Source organism: Gallus gallus, chromosome 2 (assembly GCF_016699485.2).
Source record: "Gallus gallus isolate bGalGal1 chromosome 2, bGalGal1.mat.broiler.GRCg7b, whole genome shotgun sequence".
Classification (NCBI taxonomy): domain Eukaryota; kingdom Metazoa; phylum Chordata; class Aves; order Galliformes; family Phasianidae; genus Gallus; species Gallus gallus.
In genome coordinates, this window is record NC_052533.1 from 139,514,456 (window position 1) to 139,535,787 (window position 21,332).

The 21,332-nt window shown below is 43.6% G+C and overlaps 1 protein-coding gene across 29 annotated transcripts in view; it reads right to left on the reverse strand.

The window, feature by feature from the left end:
* FAM49B (family with sequence similarity 49 member B) overlaps window positions 1–21,332 on the reverse strand; it is a 96,739-nt gene that overhangs the window by 60,143 nt on the left and 15,264 nt on the right. For 2 of the 29 annotated variants that reach the window (XM_046929273.1, XM_046929377.1), the window contains exon 1: window positions 14,365–14,479. The exons of 21 other annotated variants lie outside the window; for them this stretch is intronic. Coding sequence is in view for 2 of the 8 variants with exons in the window: in XM_025148159.3 (XP_025003927.1) it covers window positions 14,365–14,653 (289 nt within the window). In the remaining 6 variants the exon portion in view is untranslated. Of the gene's footprint in view, window positions 1–3,676; window positions 7,780–9,878; window positions 10,025–13,708; window positions 13,809–14,364; window positions 18,932–21,332 lie in introns of those variants that run through there. 6 more of the 29 variants (XM_025148159.3, XM_418438.8, XM_046929269.1 and 3 more) reach the window with 6 other exon arrangements.

Genomic DNA, 21,332 nt, shown 5'->3' on the forward strand with positions numbered 1-21,332 from the left:
GGATGTCAACTTCACATTCCATGAAGAGCTATTCATTTCCCATTAGCTTAGGCCATGTTATTTATTTTATATACCTCTATCACATTACCTCTCAAGTGCCTTGAAATGAAAGCCAAAGGTAAATAGGTTAGTATCCTATCTCTTATGTTTCAAGATTTTAAACAGTTTTCAACATCAGCTTTGTCTATGAATAGATTTTATTGAAAGCAGGCACATACACTAATTCACTAGCCCAGAAACTGGGTCAGCCATTTTCTGAACAGCATGCAGATTCTCTACAAACAAGCAGAAAAAGGTGATGATGGTACAACGGTGCGCTTTTAGTGAAGCCCCTCTTCTGCCACCTATTCCCTTCCAATCTCTGCTTTCCTGAAGGTCTCCTTCACTTTGTCTGTTCCTTAAAGAACAAACTTGTCAAGCACCAAAACAGATGAAGAATAAGCTCACAGTATAGAAGTCCTGTATCAGCCATTCAGTCATATCACAACTTTGTTCGCAGACCAAAACATTGGGCATTTCCACTTTCCTCAGCTGCACTGAATGCCAAGACAACTGTTTGCACGGCTCAGAGGAGCTTCCAGTTGTGCCTTAAAAACAAATGAAATCCTGCTTTCAACAACTTCAGATGGCAGTGCTAAAGGTAGTTTAGTGACTGATCAATAGTCTGACCAAGATTTCTTTGGTCCAGCTAGCAAAGCCACAGTTTGGAACAGCAAGATTAGTTCAGCCCGTTATTGGCATCTGTATGCTATGCATGAAAATCCACTTCACACCTTGCCCAAGGACTGGGAATGCTTTGAATGCTTCAAAGCCACCAGGGTGTTGGGTTTTTTGATTATTTGGGGTTTTACTAGTTGTTTTTCTTTATTGTAAAGCTGCACTTCAGAACACAATCCATTGCATTCAGACCAGCAAATGAAAGTGATTTAGAACTGTATAAAGGAGCAGAGCTAGCACTACCACTGTCCCCCTGTCCCAGCTCGCCTGCTTGCTGACACATCAGCTGTACTGAATCAACCACCTCCAACTCTTATCTGACAGCAAGTAGTTCATGGCACTCTGTGGGGTGTATGTGTGTGTGGAGTGGAGAGGGGGAACAGGCCTTCAGACTCCTACAGATTCAAATGATTTGAATAAATTGGGGGGATGCTTTTTATTTTACCTCCGTGCAAGACGGCGTTAATGGCTATGTCTTTCTTTATAAAGCCAAGAACATCCACACAGCTACACTCTCTTTATTTCCCATAAGCAGTTTTACATTTTTTAGCAACAGTGTTGAGCCCTCTGCAAAGGTCTGCTGCAAGCTCAGAACAGGAGAACAGCTACATCTCATGTTTCCTTCCTTCAGTACAGTTGAGTCACATCCTTAGGTCTCCTTTTAGAAAGCTAACAAACCACGTTGAAAGAAGAAAGATCTTTAATGGAAAAGCCTCACATTCAAGAGAGCACAGCACTGACACAGGCCATAGTTCAATCCCCTGGCTCATTTTCCACAATGACACAGACAGGAGGACTGCACACCTTTTTGTCTGTCAGAAGCAAAGCCTGCCAAAGGATTTCACAGATAAATGAAAGGCTTTAACATTTATTAGGAGTGAGTCAGTGCAAACCAATTCCTTGTGATTACTTTGTTAAAAAACAAACGTGAGGTACGGGAGAAAGTAGGAAGTTCAACTATTGCAACAGAATGCCTTTCTAAAGAGCATTTACAGTATAAAATTAAGAGATACATTTGTTTCCTTCGGTCCCTCCAAAGCTTCAGACAAACTAGCTTTTACCCTGTTCTACTTTAAGCTGTGACTGCCAGCAGAAGAAACATTCATTGTCTTGTTTTCTCCATTGCAACAACACAAACACACCTGGGTTAACATGGGTAGAGTCCCCTTGTTTGGTATTTGGACCAGTTTCCCTAGTCAATTTAGAGCGGGGTAACTGGGACATGAACTGGGACAAGCAAAGCTATTAAGTGAGAACAACTCAGTTTACACCTTTGACAGCTACTTCTATTAATGCAACAGTTCATTTCACCACGCCAGAATGGACAGATCTCTTCAAATCATCCAAATTACATAACTGCATGATCAGAACAATTCAGCCTTTGGGATTCACCTTCCAAAGAGTCAACATATGGGCAACAAGACACACAAATTAATCACTTTCTTATAAATGTGATAGCTAGACAGAGCTGATCCCATTACCAGGCAAACAGACAAGCCATTTCCATCCTTCCTGCTCTGATGAACTTCAGTCTTGGTATGTACTCAGCTTTCCTGCAAACTGCACAGAGATTTAGATCAGATTGATACATGTCAATCAACTGTAATTGGTGCATGGCTCGTTAAGCATGAGACAGTTCTGGGGCTGCAACTTTCAGGTGCATTTTTCAAGTTTATTTCTCTGAAGTTATTAAACAACAATGCAGCATATTTAAAACAATGACTGCACTATTTCTATTTAAAGACTAAATCAGTGCCACTTTGCAAGGTACGCAGTCGATTATTTGGAGCAGGTGCTACAGTGAAGGAGGAAGCAGTTGCTCAGTTTCCTGCACTGAGGACACGGCTGCTGTGTTACAGAGAAACTTCCGCAAAAGTTCTCTCTCCATAATTAACCTACAGAACACGGGTATATAAAACAGCCATCTGAACACTTCAGCCCAACCACATCTTCAGAATTACTCTGATGTAACTCAGAACTTTGTCATTAGGAAGATCAGGAGATAACAAAGATCTGCATCTTTCAAGAAGTATTATCTACAGCCTGTGATAAACACTACTTAGCCTAGTAGTTAATGAAAAAATAAGATACTGACTTTGCTTCTCCTGCCATTAGAAAGCTTGAGTTCTTGACCTTGAAAATTGGTTTCACTGAAAAAGTGAAGATTATCTTCTTTTGTTTTTTTCTCCCCAGGAAGCACTGTTTGGGAATGGATAACAGCAGTGCTTGTTGCACTTCGGAGAGGAATAAAGAAAGGCTCACCTCTGTATGGTAAAACCTACTCAGACCCAAAAGGAGTACCTGTCAGAAAACTAAACTCCTGCAAGCACAGTCTGCCCCAATTACAAGTACTGAGAAACCCTGAGAACCACAGTGGAAAGGAAAAAGCCATCTCCAGCTCAACACGCACAGTTTTAACAAAACCAGCCTGGCCTTTTGACCAGAGCTGCCCCATGTGAGGAGCTGAAGAGCAGACCCCAATGAGTATGCCTCCATCTCCGAGCCTGCGTGGTCAGAAGGTGGCAGAAATAAAATCAAAACAGAAAGGTCCAAACTATTCAACTCAAACTACTGAACTCAATTCAGAGCTCAACAGTTAGAAATACCTTTTTCAGGCAGTTCTAGCCTCAGTTTTCCAGAGATGATTAGGAGCATTAACAATGCTCAATGAAGGAAGTGACTGGAAAACAACCAGGCTTATCACACTACCAAATTAGCTACTGCAAGTAGCAGCTACTGCAACCATTTTGTTGCTAAGAATATAAAGAGGAAAACAAAGCAGAGAAAAGTGTGGTGGGTCAAAAGGAAAACACAAAGAATGTTCCCTATGACGGACATTTCCTGAGGTATGAGCAAGAAGAACGTTCTAAATAAATGTCCAATAAAAGAGGATTAGAAAGGACAGAGCAATAAGAATGAAACTACCCGACCAGACATGAGACAAGAGCATGAAGCCTACCTTCCAGTTACTTCTATTTCACTGCCCGCAAGCAGCACAGACTTCAAGTTTCCATTATAAGCCCATCCTGTAATAGCAGTCTCAGCAACTTATGGAGCTCAGCACAGCTGACAGCAGTAATGAAGAGATGATGTTACACACAATAACCGGCTGATGAAATAAAAAACACTTTTATTAGGTGCTCTCCTTCAGTGAAGGGCAGCAGATGAAGTGTAGGAAGCAGAGCTCTGAGACCTCCTAAGGAAATGGGAAAAAAAGGAATGCCTTAACTAAACCAGCTTTAAATCAAACAAAACCCAACACAAGAGTGTCCAAAGTATTTCGGAAGAAATAGGTCATTTATAAAACACTATCCTAAATAAGATGACTATTCAGTCATCTAACAAGGATTGTATTCATTATCTTCATTTTTTTTTCCTCTGAACTTCCAAAGATGAAGTAAAACAGTAGCTTTCATTAACACTGAACGCTGTCCTTAGAAAAAAGATATACTTAAGAATCACCACAAAACAGCAATCATAAGAAAAAAAACATTATTAAAAGTACCTTGCATTGTTACACAAAGTTTCTCCTAATGTACAAACACAACAAAAATGAAACGCTGCCATTTGCCAAGAGCAGCAGTTTACCAGGACTAAAGCAAATATCTTTAGTTGTTTTCTTGTTTGCTGTTTGCTTTTCCAAAGCTCTGATTTAAAGCCAGGGACCAGACCAATTCTAAGCACAACAACTGTGCTTTTCATTTTAAAGAAACCGTTTGGCTTCGGTACTACGTCTGAAGATGATGCTCTCTAAGCAAGTTAAAGATCTACAGTTGTGGAAATGAAATACAGATTATTTGAAGGTATGAAGTGATTTTTAGTTCTTTTTCTGAGTCTATTACATATACAAGAAGACAACAAAATTAACCAGCATTGAATCATTGTGGCAATGGTGTAAAAACTGATACATTGTGAAAACTGCACTTTATAACAGTCAGTGGGTTTTACTTCTAACAACTGTCGGCAACACGCAGCATGCTCTGATAAGTGTACACACACTTGTTCCCTGGCAAAAAGGGCCTGCCTCCAACAGATGGAACCAAAGCATAAGCAAAGCCTATATCAGTGGCACAGCAAAACAGAGGCCTGAAAATCACGTTAAGTATTTTGTTCAGCAATTAAAAATCGTAGAATCATAGAATGTCCTGGGTTGAAAAGGACCACAATGATCATCGAGTTTCAACCCCCCTGCTGTGTGCAGGGTCGCCAACCACCAGACCAGACTGCCCAGAGCCACATCCAGCCTGGCCTTGAATGCCTCCAGGGATGGGGCAACACAACCTCCTTGGGCAACCTGTTCCAGTGCGTCTCCACCCTCTGTGTGAAAAACTTCTTCCTAATATTCAACCTAAACCTCCCGTGTCCCAGTTTAAAACCATTCCCCCTTGTCCTATCACTATCCACCCTTGTAAACAGCCGCTGTGGTTCTACAGCAGCTTAAATTCATTTGGGCTCCAAACTGCCCTTGTGGAGTACTCGTCCTCCTCTACTCAGCTCCTGTGAGGCCCCATGTGGAGTACTGCATCCAGGCCTGGGGTGTGGAGCTCTTGGAATGGGTTCAGAGGAGGGCCACTAAGATGATCAGGGGGCTGGAGCACCTCTCCTATGAAGAAAGGTTGAGGGAACTGGACTTGTTTAGCTTGGAGACGAGAAGGTTCCAGGGAGACCTCACTGTGGCCTTCCAATACTTGAAGGGAGCGTATAAAAGGAGGGGGAATGGCAGTTCACGAGAGTGGACAGTGATAGGACAAAGTGGTTTTAAACTGAGACAGGGGAGGTTTAGGTTAGATATTAGGAAGAAGTTTTTCACTCAGAGGATGGTGACGCACTGGAACAGGTTGTCCAAGGAGGTTGTGGATGCCCCATCCCTGGAGGCATTCAAGGCCAGGCTGGATGTGGCTCTGGGCAGCCAGGTCTGGTGGCTGGCGACCCTGCACACAGCAGGGGGGTTGAAATTAGGTGATCATTGTGGTACTTTTCAACCCAGGCCATTCTGTGATATAGCTAACTATATGTGGACACATATGCTAGTACACAGGTACATATCTGATGTCTATATATTTATATATGTATTTACATACACACAATCTATATACAGAAGGTAACTACAAGACACCAAGTGTATTATTTTATTACATTCCTATCCTCTTTTGATGGATGGCTGCTGGAGTTTGTCTTTTTTTTTTTTTAAACAAAGTTTTATAATGACTGTACTTCCTCTTCTTTTTCAGGGCTGCTACTCCCAGCTCCTGCCTGACTCACCCACACATAGCTATGCTTCAGCATGTTGCACTTCATGTTCCTTTACCAAGTGTCACTACAGTTCTTACTTGAACTGAAGATACTTAAACTGCAACAATCCACCCACAGAAGTGAAGGTGGGTAGAGTTGACAGGTCACAGAACTCAGTACACAGAAAGCCTGTGTAAGGGCAGATAACAGCACCCAAGGCTCTGATTGTTTAAAATTTGTTTCTGTGCCCTTTACAAATGTAAACATTACTATTCAACATGAAAGTCTCTCAATTTGCTTGTCACAAAGCCAGTATCACACCAGCAGCCAGCTGTGCTTCTAAAAAAACCCAGAGTACCGTCTGAGTTTTCAGATCCGAACTACTCCTGTGATCATCTCCTCCTTTACAGGGCACAGAAATTTCTACTTTAAAGACTCAAGGTATTCGCTGCCAGTAAATGCAAAGCCTTTGAGAGAAACCTACAGCCAAAGCATTCCTAGCCCTGCTAGCTGCAGAGCTGATCAGCCAAACATTAACTGAACAGAAGCCAACACAGTAGGCCTGGCAAGAAAAGGCAAAAAAACCACAGCTCCATCAGCAGAGGCTGCTGTTCTTTTCTTTACCCAGGAGTAAACTTTTTTTCCTCTCTTTAAAATACTATGCAGCTTTCTAACCAGGATAAGCCACATTCATAGTACTTATCTTAAGCAGAAGCTCCCCAGGCAAAACTGGATGACGAGTTAGTAGGAGGATCCAAAAAAGAATAGCAAAGGCGTTTTACCCTTCCTTCCAGTGACAGAATAAACAGATACGGTTCTTCTAAGAGAAACGTGAGAAGCCACAGGGCTCTACAAAACAGAAAGCGCTCACAGCTCCTCCCTTCCAGTGACTACATCCAGCAGGGGTGCCTATCAAACCGAACAGCTAAGCAGACCAACGTGGAAGACTCAAAGAGAGCCTCCACTGAAGAATAAAAACAAGCTCATCCCTCCTTCCTTCACCCAACAGGAGAGAAAGGAATTGGTAATCCCACATTCTGCTAATAAAGCTGCACTACCACCATGATCTGAATACTAACAGGTATATTTTTACAGCACCTGAAAGTTTGATCCTAAAGCTGCATGACTACAGTACAGCACAGGAATGCAGGAAACGCCACTATCTGTATCAATATCAGAAGTTGGTGGGAGTTCCTAATACCAGACTATGAGTTCCTGAGTCACACAATGCCAGAATTAATCCTTCCTCATATCTCTGAGCAAGCAAATATTTACATGAGGAAAAAATAATTCTAGAAGTAAGTTTGCCTTTCTAGCAAAATGAAACAACCATGTTCTGCTGCTGCAATAATCTGGAAGACTTTGCTCACTGCTGCATTCTCCAATTCAGTTACAGTGACTGAGAGTCCAAAGAGACAAAAAAAAAGTCTTGAAATGGAACCACAGCAAGAAAACAGCAGCACATCTGATAGGGATGTGGCTGTAATACGTAAACTATTCTAAAAGGGCTGGGGGGTTCCAGTCATTTCTAGCCACGCATGCAGAACTATCTGAACTTCTCTTCTTTGTGCCTTTGCTCATGTGTAAAATAGGAAGCAAACCACTTCCTCATCTCACTAGACCGTTCCGGTAACAAATAACTGTACAGAAAACACTACCAGACTACCCAAGAGAAAATTAATTTCTGGAGCAAGATTTTAAGAGAATATGGAAAGGTACTGAAGGACAGAACAAAACAAGCACCAGGGATAAAGCAGGGGTCCTAACCAAAGCAATAGATACAGCTGTGTACTCAAGGCTGCCTTCTGAGTGCTCTGTTCCCAACCTCACAGGAAAAAAAAAAAACAAGTACATAGCCTTAACTAGGAGATGAGTCCAGTCAGTTTGTCCTTGTAGCTAAGTGCCACATGAATGGAATCAGAACCATGTGCACACTGCACTGGTTTCTATCACTTCGCCACATACCAGGTTGAAGTGGCAAAGATATGTCATCTATGAATGGTAGGAAAGAAGACTCAGATGTTTAACTGTTGTCCAATCTCTACAAGTTTTCTGACCCTATTTTTTCTTCCAACATACCTTTGTCCAAGAGACCCAATCCCTCTTGCTACTCCTGTCAGTCCTTCTCATCCCATATTTTCTTTGTCCAGCTATTTCCCATTTCCCTTGATGACCCCAACCTGCTGACAGATTAACATAATTCCCACACGTTCCCTCAGTCAGTCCCACACTGACAGCCCTCACACAGCCCACAAGCTCCCAGCTCTTTCTCTCCGCTAATTTTTGAACAAGTTGTCCCCAGCTCAGACCCAGACTCTAGTTCTCATTTTTTCCTACTTTGAGCTCAAAATGAGCTGCTGCTCCTCCTGGCTTACTGCTACCGCTCCTCACTTCAGACATTATCTCCATCCCAGCTCTTTTCTTTCCCCATGCTGCCTGACTGGATGAATGTTTATTAGAAATGAGTTTTCATAGGACTGTAATGGGGTCAAAACAAAGAAAGGGAAGAAGAGCAAAGCAGGAGGCACAAACCCTGCATAAACACCCTGCTGCAGAGCTCAGGCACACCAGAGCTGTTTGAAGAGCTGTCAAAAAAATTCAAGAATACAGTTAGAACATCTGTTCCCAAGTCTCACTTCTGGCAGCTCCTGAAGTACTTTGACTGAAATTCTTCTGAATACCTGACACAATATTAACATCAACATATAACAGTATTTGCACAAAGTCTTAATCAATAGCATACTATGCTGCCATTTCGTAGATATTACTGCCAGTCTCACCTGCAACAATTACCTCCTGGGACACAGCTCTAGCCCATGCTTATTAAGAAGTACTAGAAGATTCTCCAGGACAAGTATGAATGTTGCTAAAAACAGATTTCTGAAAAGAAAACAACTTTGGATTTGTTTGGATGCTTGAAAGCTGTCGGAACATCATCCTCTAAACTTCAGGCTAGGAGATACCAACCAGGTCATGTCATCCTGTTACTACTGCTGAGAAACGAACTCAGCTCTAAACTGAGATGCAAAGGTAAGCCCTGCTGAAGCACATGAAGTACTACTTCAGCACTCACAAGAGCATGATTTTAGCCAGCTGCATGTGAGCAGAAGAAGCACCCAGTGTAATAAACTACAAAACTACTATTAAAATTCATTTGGTATTTGACTGACAAACATTTTTTCACAGAACACACATAGGTAATCTAAATACTGAATCAATTAAATACTGTTCATTATCAGTCCCCATACAATGCTCTGTCTTGTCCATATGATCCTCATTTATATCAAAGGTCAGCAGTTTTACCTTCAAGACAAAGCTTGGTAAAGTCTGGTGGTTACACATTTCACTTCCACATTAAGAAGGAACAGTTTCAAATAACCATATACCTCAGCACATTAAAGGTGCAAATGTAACAAAAAAGAAAGAAACTGGCTATTCAAGCTCTTGCCCAGAACACACTTTGTGAGAGCAAAACCTCTCAGGCAGACAGTAAACAGGGGGAAAGCTTGTTTTGCTTTTAAGAAATAGATTTATGGGTATATTTTAGTCATTATTCTAAGTAGATTTCAGTCTATCAGTGCCTTTGAACAGACAGCCTAGAATTCAGAAAACTACACTTTTTGCACTAAAAAGATCAATGTTGTACATAAGCAGAAGCAAGCACCTTGCTGTCCAGCACAAAGACAAAGATTTCCATGTGTGTGAGGATGTTACCCTCTAGAGTCCTATAAATCCAAATAAAGAGAACCAGTAGTCTCCCAGTGCCACACCTGACTGGAAGCATACTCAATTACATCTGACTTCTGAAGTTATACAACTGCTAGACCCACTTGTCACAGAAACAGGGCTTACCAGTCAGCTAATTTACAACTCGGGTTCCTAGGAACTCATCTATTACCTTGTACAGCACACCAGAAGAAGTTACTCACCCTAACACTCCATTTAATTTAATCATCAAGTGCTGAAGGAGAACCAGAATTGCCTCCTGGCTGAATTTAAGAGGCTTTTGAACTGCTCCAGTTAAACAGAACTTGCTCACAGAGCAGCTTCGTGCTACCAGAGAATGGTTAAGTATGCAGGCGGATGTAAAAAGGGCTTTTAAGGATGTATCTAGGACAGCCTCCTGCCCCACTTCCTCATACATAAACTGATTGTTGGTACAGAACTTCTTTTGCCTAGTGGTCACCAATTTGGGTGGAGCATACGTTGATGAGAATCAGCCTTCCAGACCAACGTATTAACTCCCACAAGATGAGGCTTTAGGGTTTGGTGTGGGTGGCAGACAGAAGGCCTGTTTTGCAAGGCAGGCTATTTTAGTAAGTACAGCCACACCAAACTGAATGCACTCAATCTCACAAGCTAAGCTGTCCCAGACCCAATTACTATTTGCATTGAGACCACCTGGGAATCCCAAGTGCTGCAGATCTATAAGCCAGCACATCAACCACCTCATAAATAAGATCACAAACCATAGTGCACTTCCACTAAAACACGAGGAAAAAAAGCCTCCTGTAGAAACATTATTAGAGGAAATCAGTTTTTATACACTTGGAGTTAGCACTTATTTCAGAGATGTTCAGTCTCTGATTCTTCCTGCAGATCCATAACGATTCTGTGCAGTTGAAAAAACACTGACTTTGGTCAGTCACACAGTATTCCCCAAATGCAGTATTAGAATTTAGGTTAGAGTAAATCAGGTAGAGAAAAAGATTTCCTGAAATGCATTAAATAGTTACAGAGCACTTAAAAATGAAGCCTTGCACCTCACAACACCTTAGAAATCATAACTTCATGATCAGCCTTTACACTTCTAGAGTTAACCAAAGATAAAAAACCATTAAGCATTTCACTAAGCCCATATGACACAGTCGGTAGCAACAGCAAACAAAACCGACAGCATAAGCAAACGACAAAGGTTGGAAGAATGGAAGGACACTGCCAGCCTTTACCTCTTATCTCTGACCGTCTTTGAACTACCTTGAGACTCAAGTCATCAAGAGCAAAAGGCAGAACGCACCATTCTACTTTCACCTTTCAAGTGCTTTGCCTGCAACTGGTTTCACTGTCTCCACAGCGGAGGTATTCTCTGCGCGTCAGGCTTCCACATGATAGAGGAGACAAAATGCTAGTTCTAAAAGGAAGAATGCAATTAAAACCACAGGAGACGGGGAACACAGGAGAAAGTGCTGTAACTAAAAATACTTCCAGCTTTACCTCGTCAATTCTAAAGCTATTCATTGTTTGTTGGTGGTTTCTGCTAAGCTCTGCTGTTTATGTAATTGCTGTACTTCTACCTCCAATAGGCAGTGGAACAGCAAATGTAAAGCACCACCTATAGAAGACAGCCTGTTACTCTCAGCAAATTTCAGACAGTTTGAAACATTCTGCCAGCTGCAGCAGCCAGACTGTGGCACTCCAGAGAACATTCCTGAACCACAGAAGAGAAACTGAGGTGGATTTATAGAAGATCCTGGAATCGACAGCAACCAAACAAGCCACGCTGTCTTTGTGCACGTGAAAAGCAGACTTGTATTAGAGGTGTTAAATTATCCAGTGACAAGGAAAGTTATATAAATATTCTTCGCAGATTAATATTAAAGGAAGACTTATAAAGATTAAGTCAATGGCCCTTTTGCACAAGTACTCTTGATACATGCAAATGAATGGGTGTTGAAAAGATGTCAAAAGGTACAGACAACTGGTCACTGCTTACAGCTGGAAAATGCTTTGAAATTAATCTTACCCTGCCTGCTTGATTCACCACTTCCAGCTGCCAGGGCTATTAAGTGCCAGTGTTTAACTCCTTGCATCATACCCTCACTGTCATCCCCCTTGAAGCCATTCTGATAGACCTGGAGGGACCACAACAACCACCATGAAGACTGCTCATCTCTGCATCCCAGCGCTAACCACAAGACTGCAATGCTGACACTCCAGCCTTGCACTTACATTCACTTGGGCTTCATACCTTACCTGCAGCACATTTGCTTAACAAGTAATACTCCAGGAGATGCAATTTCACAACACTGAAAATATTCAGCTTTGAAGATGTATTTTCATTATTTTCTTTACGTCTCATATTTATTTATAATATACTTCAGGGTGGTTAATGTGAGCTTTAAGAGTCAGGAGCTGCGCTCCTTAACTTAAGCCTGCCAACATCAATGAGTACAACTCCTGCTGTAATTTAAAGGCAGCATGCTTTCAGGAAGAGCAGGCAAAGGTGATAACCCTGACTTACTTTAGCGCCACTTCTTAAGAAGCAACAACAACAAGTACTCAGTGGCTGCTAAAAAACAAACCTGAACTTCCTGCACGTAAGTTTTATCTCTCCTTTATGATTGCTCCCATCCATGCCCCCAGCTGACAGGCAATAACACCACAGTGCTGCAGGCACTGCTGCATCTGTATTCTCCTAGATACATCACAGAGGGGAAAAAGCCTACATTTACATTTACTACGTCTAAGCAGGTACAGAAACCCAAAGTGGCCCACCTCCATACTGCATTCCAACGACAGACTTCTACTACTGAATCATTCAATAATACACTGTTTAGCAACACAAACACTCCCCACCCTTCCGTCTCTTCATAATGGTGCCCAATAAGCATCACCCAAGGTGTCAGTCTCCAGACTTCTAATGAAGCTCTCCACATACCTTTCCCTGAACTACTTGTGCCAAGTATAGCATTCAATTCATTTTAAATTACTACTTCAGCTAAGATGCATAGTAGCTACCATTGCAGCTACATAGAGGCACAAGGTATAATACTTTCCTTATTTTTATATGCAGGTGTTACAAAGACAATGCAAAACTCTGGAAAAGAGTTAGCACAGAACAGTTACATCCGCAAGAAAAGAGCCAGCTAACACTGTGTTTCAAGAGACAGCCAGGCTCCTGCAGGAAAGGCTTCATGTGAGGAGGCAGAGGATTTCAGAAGAATCTTTCAATAATCACTCACCTCAGGTGGCCTCAGCTAAACTGCAAACAATGAGGAAAATCTAGAGCACCTGATGACAAATGGAAGTTATATAACAGAAAGGATCAGATTCGTTCCTCACTTTCATACAATGGCAATGCTTCACGTCAGAGGTATTTTAGAACTGATTCTGGGATTGTTTCTTTCCACTGTCCCTATTCTCTGACAGCTAATGTATGCAAGAAGAAACCTCACAGCTTGACTTCAATAAAATGCTATCTACACTTCCACTAAAAGCTTCTGTTTCAATAATGCAGCGCTCTCTGTATGTCAAACAAAACCCATTCCTATCCCACAGAAGAGCAGTGTTTCATGCACGTCATTTGGGTTTTTACCATTGCCCTTACAACACAGAGCTGAAGATGTTTTCTGAAGCCCAGCGATGTGTCCCACTGTAACAACATACATCGGGCTGCAACTGACAGGTTGGTGCAGGTTCCAACTCTGACAGCAGTAGCCTCAGCTGAGCGGCTGAACCTCTCCTGTCCAACAGCCCACACCTGCCACAGCCTGCTACAGAAAACACTCATTTACTGTATAAACACCAAGGAATCAGCAGAAGTAAATAAAGCTGTTTATACAAAAGGAAAAATGAAAAAGTTTGAGGAGAGCAAACTTTGCAGAGCTGGCAATAGGGAAGACAACAGATCACCGCATTAGCTTCAACATACTGCTGGCTTAAGGACCAACACACGCGTTGATGTAACACCTGTATTTCTACTTTACACCATGAGAAATTCAGAATGAGGGATTTCAGAGGTGAGACGCTGCTACCGCACCTGGAGGAGCTGCCACACTGACATCCGCATGCAACGGAACAGGAAAGGAGGAAAACTCCTCGTGAACCCCCACAGCCAGCAGCATCTCGGTTTCTTTATCCAGGACATGTCTGTGAAGAAGGCTGCTGCATTTTAAGACCCCAAGATGATATTACACCAGACTGCAAACTAACAAGACAGAAACGAGTTGCACACGCCAGTATTCCTAAATCAAAATTCAGACCTAATTACAACGTGATCCTATCAACCGGTTAACGAACAGACGAGAACCACCTCTGAACTGCTGGACTCTCCTTACCCCAAGGCTGCCCGACAGCCCCAGCAGCCAACGTACCGCACCGGGGGACACCCCGTCCCCACCACAAACCCGCCCCGCTCAGCGCACGGCCCGCCGCACGTCCCCACTGCGGGTTCCCCGCCGCGCTGCCTCTCCGGCCGCCCGCAGAGCCGGGCCGGCAGCCCCAGGGTCGCTCCTCGGACCGGCGGAGCGGGCAGAGCCGCGAGAAGTTGCGGAGGAGCAACAGATGGGACGCAGCGCCGTCCCTTCCGGGCCGCGGCGGGAACGTGTGGTACGAGGAGGGTCGCGCCGCCGAGGCTGTGGGGCGCGGAGGTTGCGGCGAGCCCGGCCCGCCCTCCCCGCACGCCGCTGCACTCACCGAGCCGCCCGGCGATGCGGACGGAGCCGGAGCCGCCGCCTCCCTGGGCCGGGCCGGGCCGGACCGGACCCCGCGCAGGGCAGGGGCGGATGGCGACAGCGCCGGAGCCGCCCGCACTGAGGGGAGGGGGGAGGAGGGGGAGGGGGCGAGCTGCAAAGCACCACAGGGGACCGGCCAGGCGGGCGGGCGTGCGGTGACCCGGATGTACCGGCGGGGAGGAGCGCGGAGGGAGGGGTGGCAGCCAGCAGGTGACTGCGCACGCGCGCCCGGCTGCCAGCACACTGCGCATGCACCTGCTTTGACTCCGAGTGTCTCAGGCAGGGGCGGGGGAAGCGAAACAAGCGGGCGGGTGAGCCAGCCGGCTGCGGGTCGCGCTCCTTAAAGGGGCCGCCGGGAGGCAGCCCGTGCTGGGGACAGCCATGTTCCTTGCAGAGCCCGAGCTTCCTCTGCAGCTCTCCAGGCTCCGAAACAAACGTGGGGGGGGGCTGTAGCAATGAGGAGCATTCAGGGCATCCCAGCCAGGAGCCCTCTGCCAGGCCTCACAGCCTCCTCCTGCAAGCACAAGGAACATATCTGTCTATATATACTCATGTATACGTGTATTTATCCTGTCCCTCCGGGGTCCTGTCCTATCCTGCAAGGCGGCTGCAAAAGCAGGAGGACCCCTGAGCTCATCCAGAGGTACAGCACAGCCCAGAAGGCCAACCGTATCCTGGACTGCATCAAGAGAAGCGTGACCAGTAGGGAGGTGATTCTGCCCCAATGCTCTGCTCTTGTGAGACTCCATCTGGAGTACTGTACAAGGACATAGAGCTGTTGGAGCCGGTCCAGAGGAGAGCCATGAACAATCAGAGGGCTGGAGCATCTGTACTGTGAGGACAGGCTGAGAGAGCTGGGGCTCTTCAGCCTGGAGAAGACAAGGCTCCAAGGGGACCCTACAGCAGCCTTCCCTTAATTGAAGGAGACCTACAGGAAAGCTGGAAGGGACTTTTTATAAGGGCAGGTAGTGCCAGGACAAGGGGAAATGGTTTTAAACTGGAAGAGGGTAGATTGAGACTAGATATTAGGAAGAAATTCTTTACTGTAAGGGTGGTGAGACACTGGAACAGGCTGTATTCACAGTGAGGTTGTGGAGGCCGCCTCCCTGGAAGCATTCAAGGCCAGGCTGGGTGGGGCTTTGAGCAACCTGGTCTAAAGGGAGGTGTCCCTGCATATACCAGTGGGTTGGAACTAGATGATCTTAAAGGTCCCTTCCAACCCAAACCATTCTATGATTCTATGAAATCTCAGCTGGGCGCACCTCATGTGTGAAGGGACAGCCTCTGCTGGTAATGGCCTTCCTGGGCTAAGGATTAAGGCTTAACACCCTGAAACTCAAAGCCAGCAAGACATGCATCATGCCTTAAGTCAGCTGTGTGGCTTACCTATTTATTTTCTAAGGCCTGACTCAGGGGTTTTAAACATTCTCTGTGGGCAAAACTGTGATGGGAAAGAGCATAAAACTCCTTCTTAGCGAAAAACGGGATTGCTGACTGAAGTAATGCATACATCTCCTCCCAGGTGGGTCATGTTTTAAGATGTAAGCAAAAAGGAAAAAAAAAAAAAAAAAGTTAAATCCTCTGGTGAGCTCTGAGCTGCCAGACCCTCCTGCAGAAGGAGCTCTCAATGGCCAGTATCATGTTTTCCATCTCCCATAAAACAAAAGGTATGCAAATTGTGTTAAGGAAAACGAAAATGTATTTTAATGACGTTTTGTTCGCCAATTTAAGGTTGTTTCCTTTCCACATACACATCTTCATGAAAAAAAATAAATTCTGAAGGTTTCACCTTTTTCACACCCACTTTATCACTCAGGTTGTGGTGTCATTGAACACTGAACATCATTAAGATTGGGAATGACTTCTAGGATCATCTAGTCCAACCATCCATCTACCACCAATATTGCCCACGGAACGATGTCTCTCAGTGCCACAACTCCAAGTTTCTTGAACACTTCCAGGGATGGTGAGTCCACCAGTCACTTTGCACATCCCAAATTACCTTTACTTCTAATTTGCAAAAGCAGGGGGATAGCATCAATATCCTGTTTTCAGGCCTGCTTCTCTAGGAAAATTACACAAATACATACGGAGAAAGAAAAAAGTTACCTGGAATCTAGACAATTATTTTCAAAACGTTCCCATGAAATCTCATCTGACCTTCACAATGAACGGCTGAAGAAGCCGGAGCTCAGTTTACATTTGGTGAGACTGCTCACCTGATCCATACAAAATAACCACCTCAGTGAACACAAAGCAACTTCTGATTTCAAGGCCTCGCCTCTGAAAATTTGGTGCTGCCACATATTCTATGCTAGGAACAGTTCTGAGAATGAGCAGGACAGCCAGCAGGAATGCACAGATACAACCAAGACAAAACAGGTGGCTGGCTCTCCTTGAAACCTCACACAATCAATCTGAAGAGAGCCACACAAGCCACCTGAAAGTCTAACCACATCAGCTACTTTCTCTTCTGAAGCCCAATGCCAGTTTGAGAACTGTAAAGTAACAGTGAATGCTGAGCTCCCCCAAACCCACTTTGAGAAAGAGGAAAAATGGAAAGGACTTCAGAGATAGATATATGGCAATGTATTCATCTTCTTCACATTTTCACAGCTGTATATGTTAGCTTAAACTGATAAACTCAGTTTTTCTCATAACTTGGTGGGATAAGAAATACGGCTTTAATAAACTTAAAAAAAAAAAAAAAAGTATTTTGGATAAAATAGCCTCCTGGGATGCAAAGGATGCAGGCTCTGAATGCAGTCTAGCTCCAAAATCTGTCTAATGCAATCAAAAGAATTCACTACACTGTAAACTGTGTTCTCAAATAGGGTTCAGACAACACCAGGGCTGGTAAACCACGTTCCTAATTGTCTGCTGCCTCCACCTAAGCAGGGAAAGTGCTCAGAGAAGCCTGGGGAGCTGTTACACGTTAGTGCAGATTGAGCAAATAGGTGAGATGTCCAAGAAGATATGAAAGAAGATTTTCACAGCAGTTTATGAGCAGTTTGGCAGAAGACCAGTAGTCCTAGTTCTGCTTGTGTTTGATTTGTATAGGTGGATAGGCTGAAATGAAGTGCTTGACGTGACCTTTCACTTCTGCTGCAGGAAGAATTTTTTGCAATCAGCAGATAAAAAATCTGCACTGTAGGAGATGGATGCAGCCTCCTCCCTGAGATGCTAGCAGGTCACTACCACATTTTCTCTTGCCTCTGTAGTCAGCAGTCTGCGTGCCAGGCAAGGAAAGATCCAGGTCCTACTGAGCTGCATTCAAAGGAAGCAGAATCATGCTCCAAGTTTATGTTGGACACATCACCTGTAGGTTTAATGCACCTCTCTTACAGAGAACTTTGTTCTGTTATACAGAGCTAAGGAAACAATGCAGTCAGCCTCAGGGATGAACGATTTTTTGATGTTCATAGCGCTCAACACTGCCTGGGGTTTGGAGAGTTGGGGAGAGAAGGGAAGGGAAAAAACATCCTCTCCTACTGCTACTATAAGCAGTTTTATAGCAATATTTACTCTCTAGGGCTCTCCCAAATTTTAAGGTACCCTTGAGTTGGACCTTTCAGGAGTACAACAAGTAAGAGTGCCCAGAGCCTAAGCATTTAACAGCAGCTGCATATAAGACATCCACATCCCACACTATAATTGAAGCATAAAAATTACTGAACAATCTGGAAAATGTTGCATGACTTAAAAACCCACTAATTTTCTATTAGTTCTGCCTTCGCTTTTAATTTCTCAATTGCTCCTTCTGAATAGAAAATGACTTTAGCAGGTTATTACTGCGATAAATATTAAAAATAATAATAATAAGAGATGATATTTGCCAGTTAGGATTGTAAAATTAGGAGTGGTAATAGAACAGAAGTGCTCTTATGCTCCTAAATGCCTGTAGATTGTTTTGTTAGCAGGAGTATTGTTGCCAGGTATGTAAACTGACCCTTAGGAGACAAAATGGGTCAGAGCAGGCTCATAGAGCAAAGATTATTTAGCTCCAAATGCACTACTGGAAATGCACATCTAGTATATGTGTGTGTGTTTGTGTATATATATATGTACCAGTGACAAAAGATGAATTTATTTTAGATATAGACAGCTACACAGATAAATTAAAACAGAGAAGCAAAGCTGCCCTTGGGTACCATGTACAGTTAGAATAACTGCTACTTTTAGGCTTAATGGTAGCCTAGGAGGGAAAGTCCAAAGTAAAAAGGGAAGTCATCTTCTCTCATTTGTACTCAGCAGAGACAACAGCCTGCACTGTCCATTGGCAACAGCGTTGTTTGTATGGTGGGGTAACAGCACTAACTTTACCATACTGCAGATGAAAATGGTAAGCATCCCATACCCATACAGATATATGTACACGTATATTTAATCTCTAAAGATACAAGATTTCTTATAGCAACATTTCAGGACTGGAAAACAGCAGCAGCTTTGCAGAGATCCTTTGTTACACTGCTGTGGTTGATAGCACCTTTCAGATCAGATAAAGTTAACATCAGGTTCTGCCCTCCCCCTTCCAGATTTCTTCACCTTAGATGAGAGATTGCAGAAGCAGTCACAGTCCCTTAGGGCTCTCATTTTAGGTAGCAGAAATCCTCTGATATAAATGTAGCTCTTCAGAAATATAAACAGTTGCAACAAAATGTGGATGATCAAACATAAATTTCAAAACAGCACAGACAAAACAAAAAGCCAAGGTCAAATCATTCTGTGCTTGCAAGGATGCCTGAAGTGCTTCCAGATACTGTAAGAGCAAACAATTACAATGTCTTACACTTGCATAGAGACAAGCACTTGTAATCTCAATGTCTTTTTTTTTTTCTTTTTTTTTTTTTCCCTTTAAGGTCATTTTGATATTTAAGTGGCAAGTGGGGAAACCAATGCATTTCAGTTCTGTCTTTTTACACTTAACTTGGAGAAACTTAGAATCACAGAACCATGGAGTTGTTTGAGTTGGAAGGAACCTTTACAGGCCAGCTAGTCCAACTCCCCTGCACTGACCAGGGACAGCTAGAGCAGGTTGCTCAGAGCCCCGTCCTGCCTGACCTTGAGTGTCTCCAGGGATGGGGCATCCACAGCTTCTCTGGCCAAAAACGGACTGTATCCCAGTGCTGTGCCCCAGTCACTTCATATGACTAACTACGTGAGTCATCTCCTCTTCTGCCTCTACAAAGTCTGAGCTTATTTTCAAGCCTTCTCATCTGCTGATGCAGTTGCTCCCTGCAAATGATCAGCACGGCCTCTTGGTGCAGCATGCCTCAGCTAAGATCTGTAACACACGCTCGATTAATGAACAGCTCCTTTAAGTCAAATGACGCAGGAGAGTGCAGCGTTGGACCGTGATCAAAGATAATGGGGATTTTACAAAATAAAGCTCTTTTTGTTTTTACATTTTATTGCCTTTTCTCAGCAATGCAGCTTACCCATATAAGACAAGGAAGCAAAAAGAGGAATAAAAAGAAAATGGCAGGTGTTAAGCTTGCATTAGAAAGAAGACCGTAGACCAGTAAGCATGAGGGAAGGTAGAAAGAGGAACTGCAGCTTCTATTTTAATCATATTTTATCTCTGCTGAAAATTGAAAGAGAAATCATAGCAATAGACCTGTTACAGAACAGAGCAGAACACAGCATTAGATGCTGAGATCATCAGGCTTTTCTTTTATATTTTCTTTTGTGAAATACAGATTTTTTTCACTAGCCAATGCATGGATACCATTGTGCTCCATACTACTACATACAAAACAATCTACAGGCATTTAGGAGCGTAGGAGCACGTCTGTTCTATTACCACGCCTAATTTTACAATCCTAACAGGCAAACATCATCTCTTATTATTATTATTTTTAATATTTATCGCAGTAATAACCTGCTAAAGTCATTTTCTATTCAGAAGGAGCAATACATACAAAACTACTCCAACTGCAGTGCTAAAAAACTCTGTTAGCAAACTGGTGAGCTGGACAGCAAGAAGCCTGCCAAGAGTGGGGACAATCCAGCATTACCAAAGTCAGCATCATGGCCACGGACTGCAGTTTCCAGCTTATGGCACTCAGATGTGAAGAAAACCCTAATGCACTGACTTTTTGTGATCTGTTCAGCAAAAACCTGCTTCAGTTCACTCGGTGCAGTGGCAAAGCAACAACCTCTTCAAGGTGCTGGGTCATCACTTCTCTCTGAAGGCACCCGTATGCCACTGCACTTATTTACTCTTGCTGGCAGCTAAGCATATTTAAGTGCTTCACCAGGTAAGAAGAGGACGCAGAACTGAGGTGTGATGGAGGGTGCCAGGTGCTTCACTTGACCTCCCACCAAACCCTCAGTCAAGTGAGTTCATAAAACAAAACTGACCACCAGGACCAACATGGGAAACAAACACTGCATCTGAGCTGGAAGCTCTGCACCAGCCTCTTCCCTTTTTGCACAGAATGTTTCGGGTCAATCAGCAGTGTAATGGTGTTCCAGTTAATGGACAGAATCAATGTTTCAGAGAACAGGAAAGGCAATATTTAAGAAAGCTAGACTGCTTCATTACTCTCTGGAAGAGAAACCAATTTTTGTTTGATTTTAAGCAAAGGTAATTGTGTCACCCTGGAGGAAACAAATATTCATCAATTTAATTGAGAATTCTACCTACCTCAGGAGCATGAGACTGGTATTTCACTTTGATCACATCATTTGTAGCAATGTATTCATCATTTTTTTCACTTTTTCTCCCTCCCCACCCCCCTCCTTTTCCTAAAGTGCTTAACCCAGTGGCCATTAGGAACCTTTAAAACAGCATCTGGTTCATAAGTGACTTTTGGTTTGTATCTAGTTACTGCCAAGGGACACTGTCAAGAGACCATTTCATGTTGTCTCAACTGATCCCTGTGCTGCAATGGCAGTTAGGTTCCTCTTTGGATCACAGGGGATGTT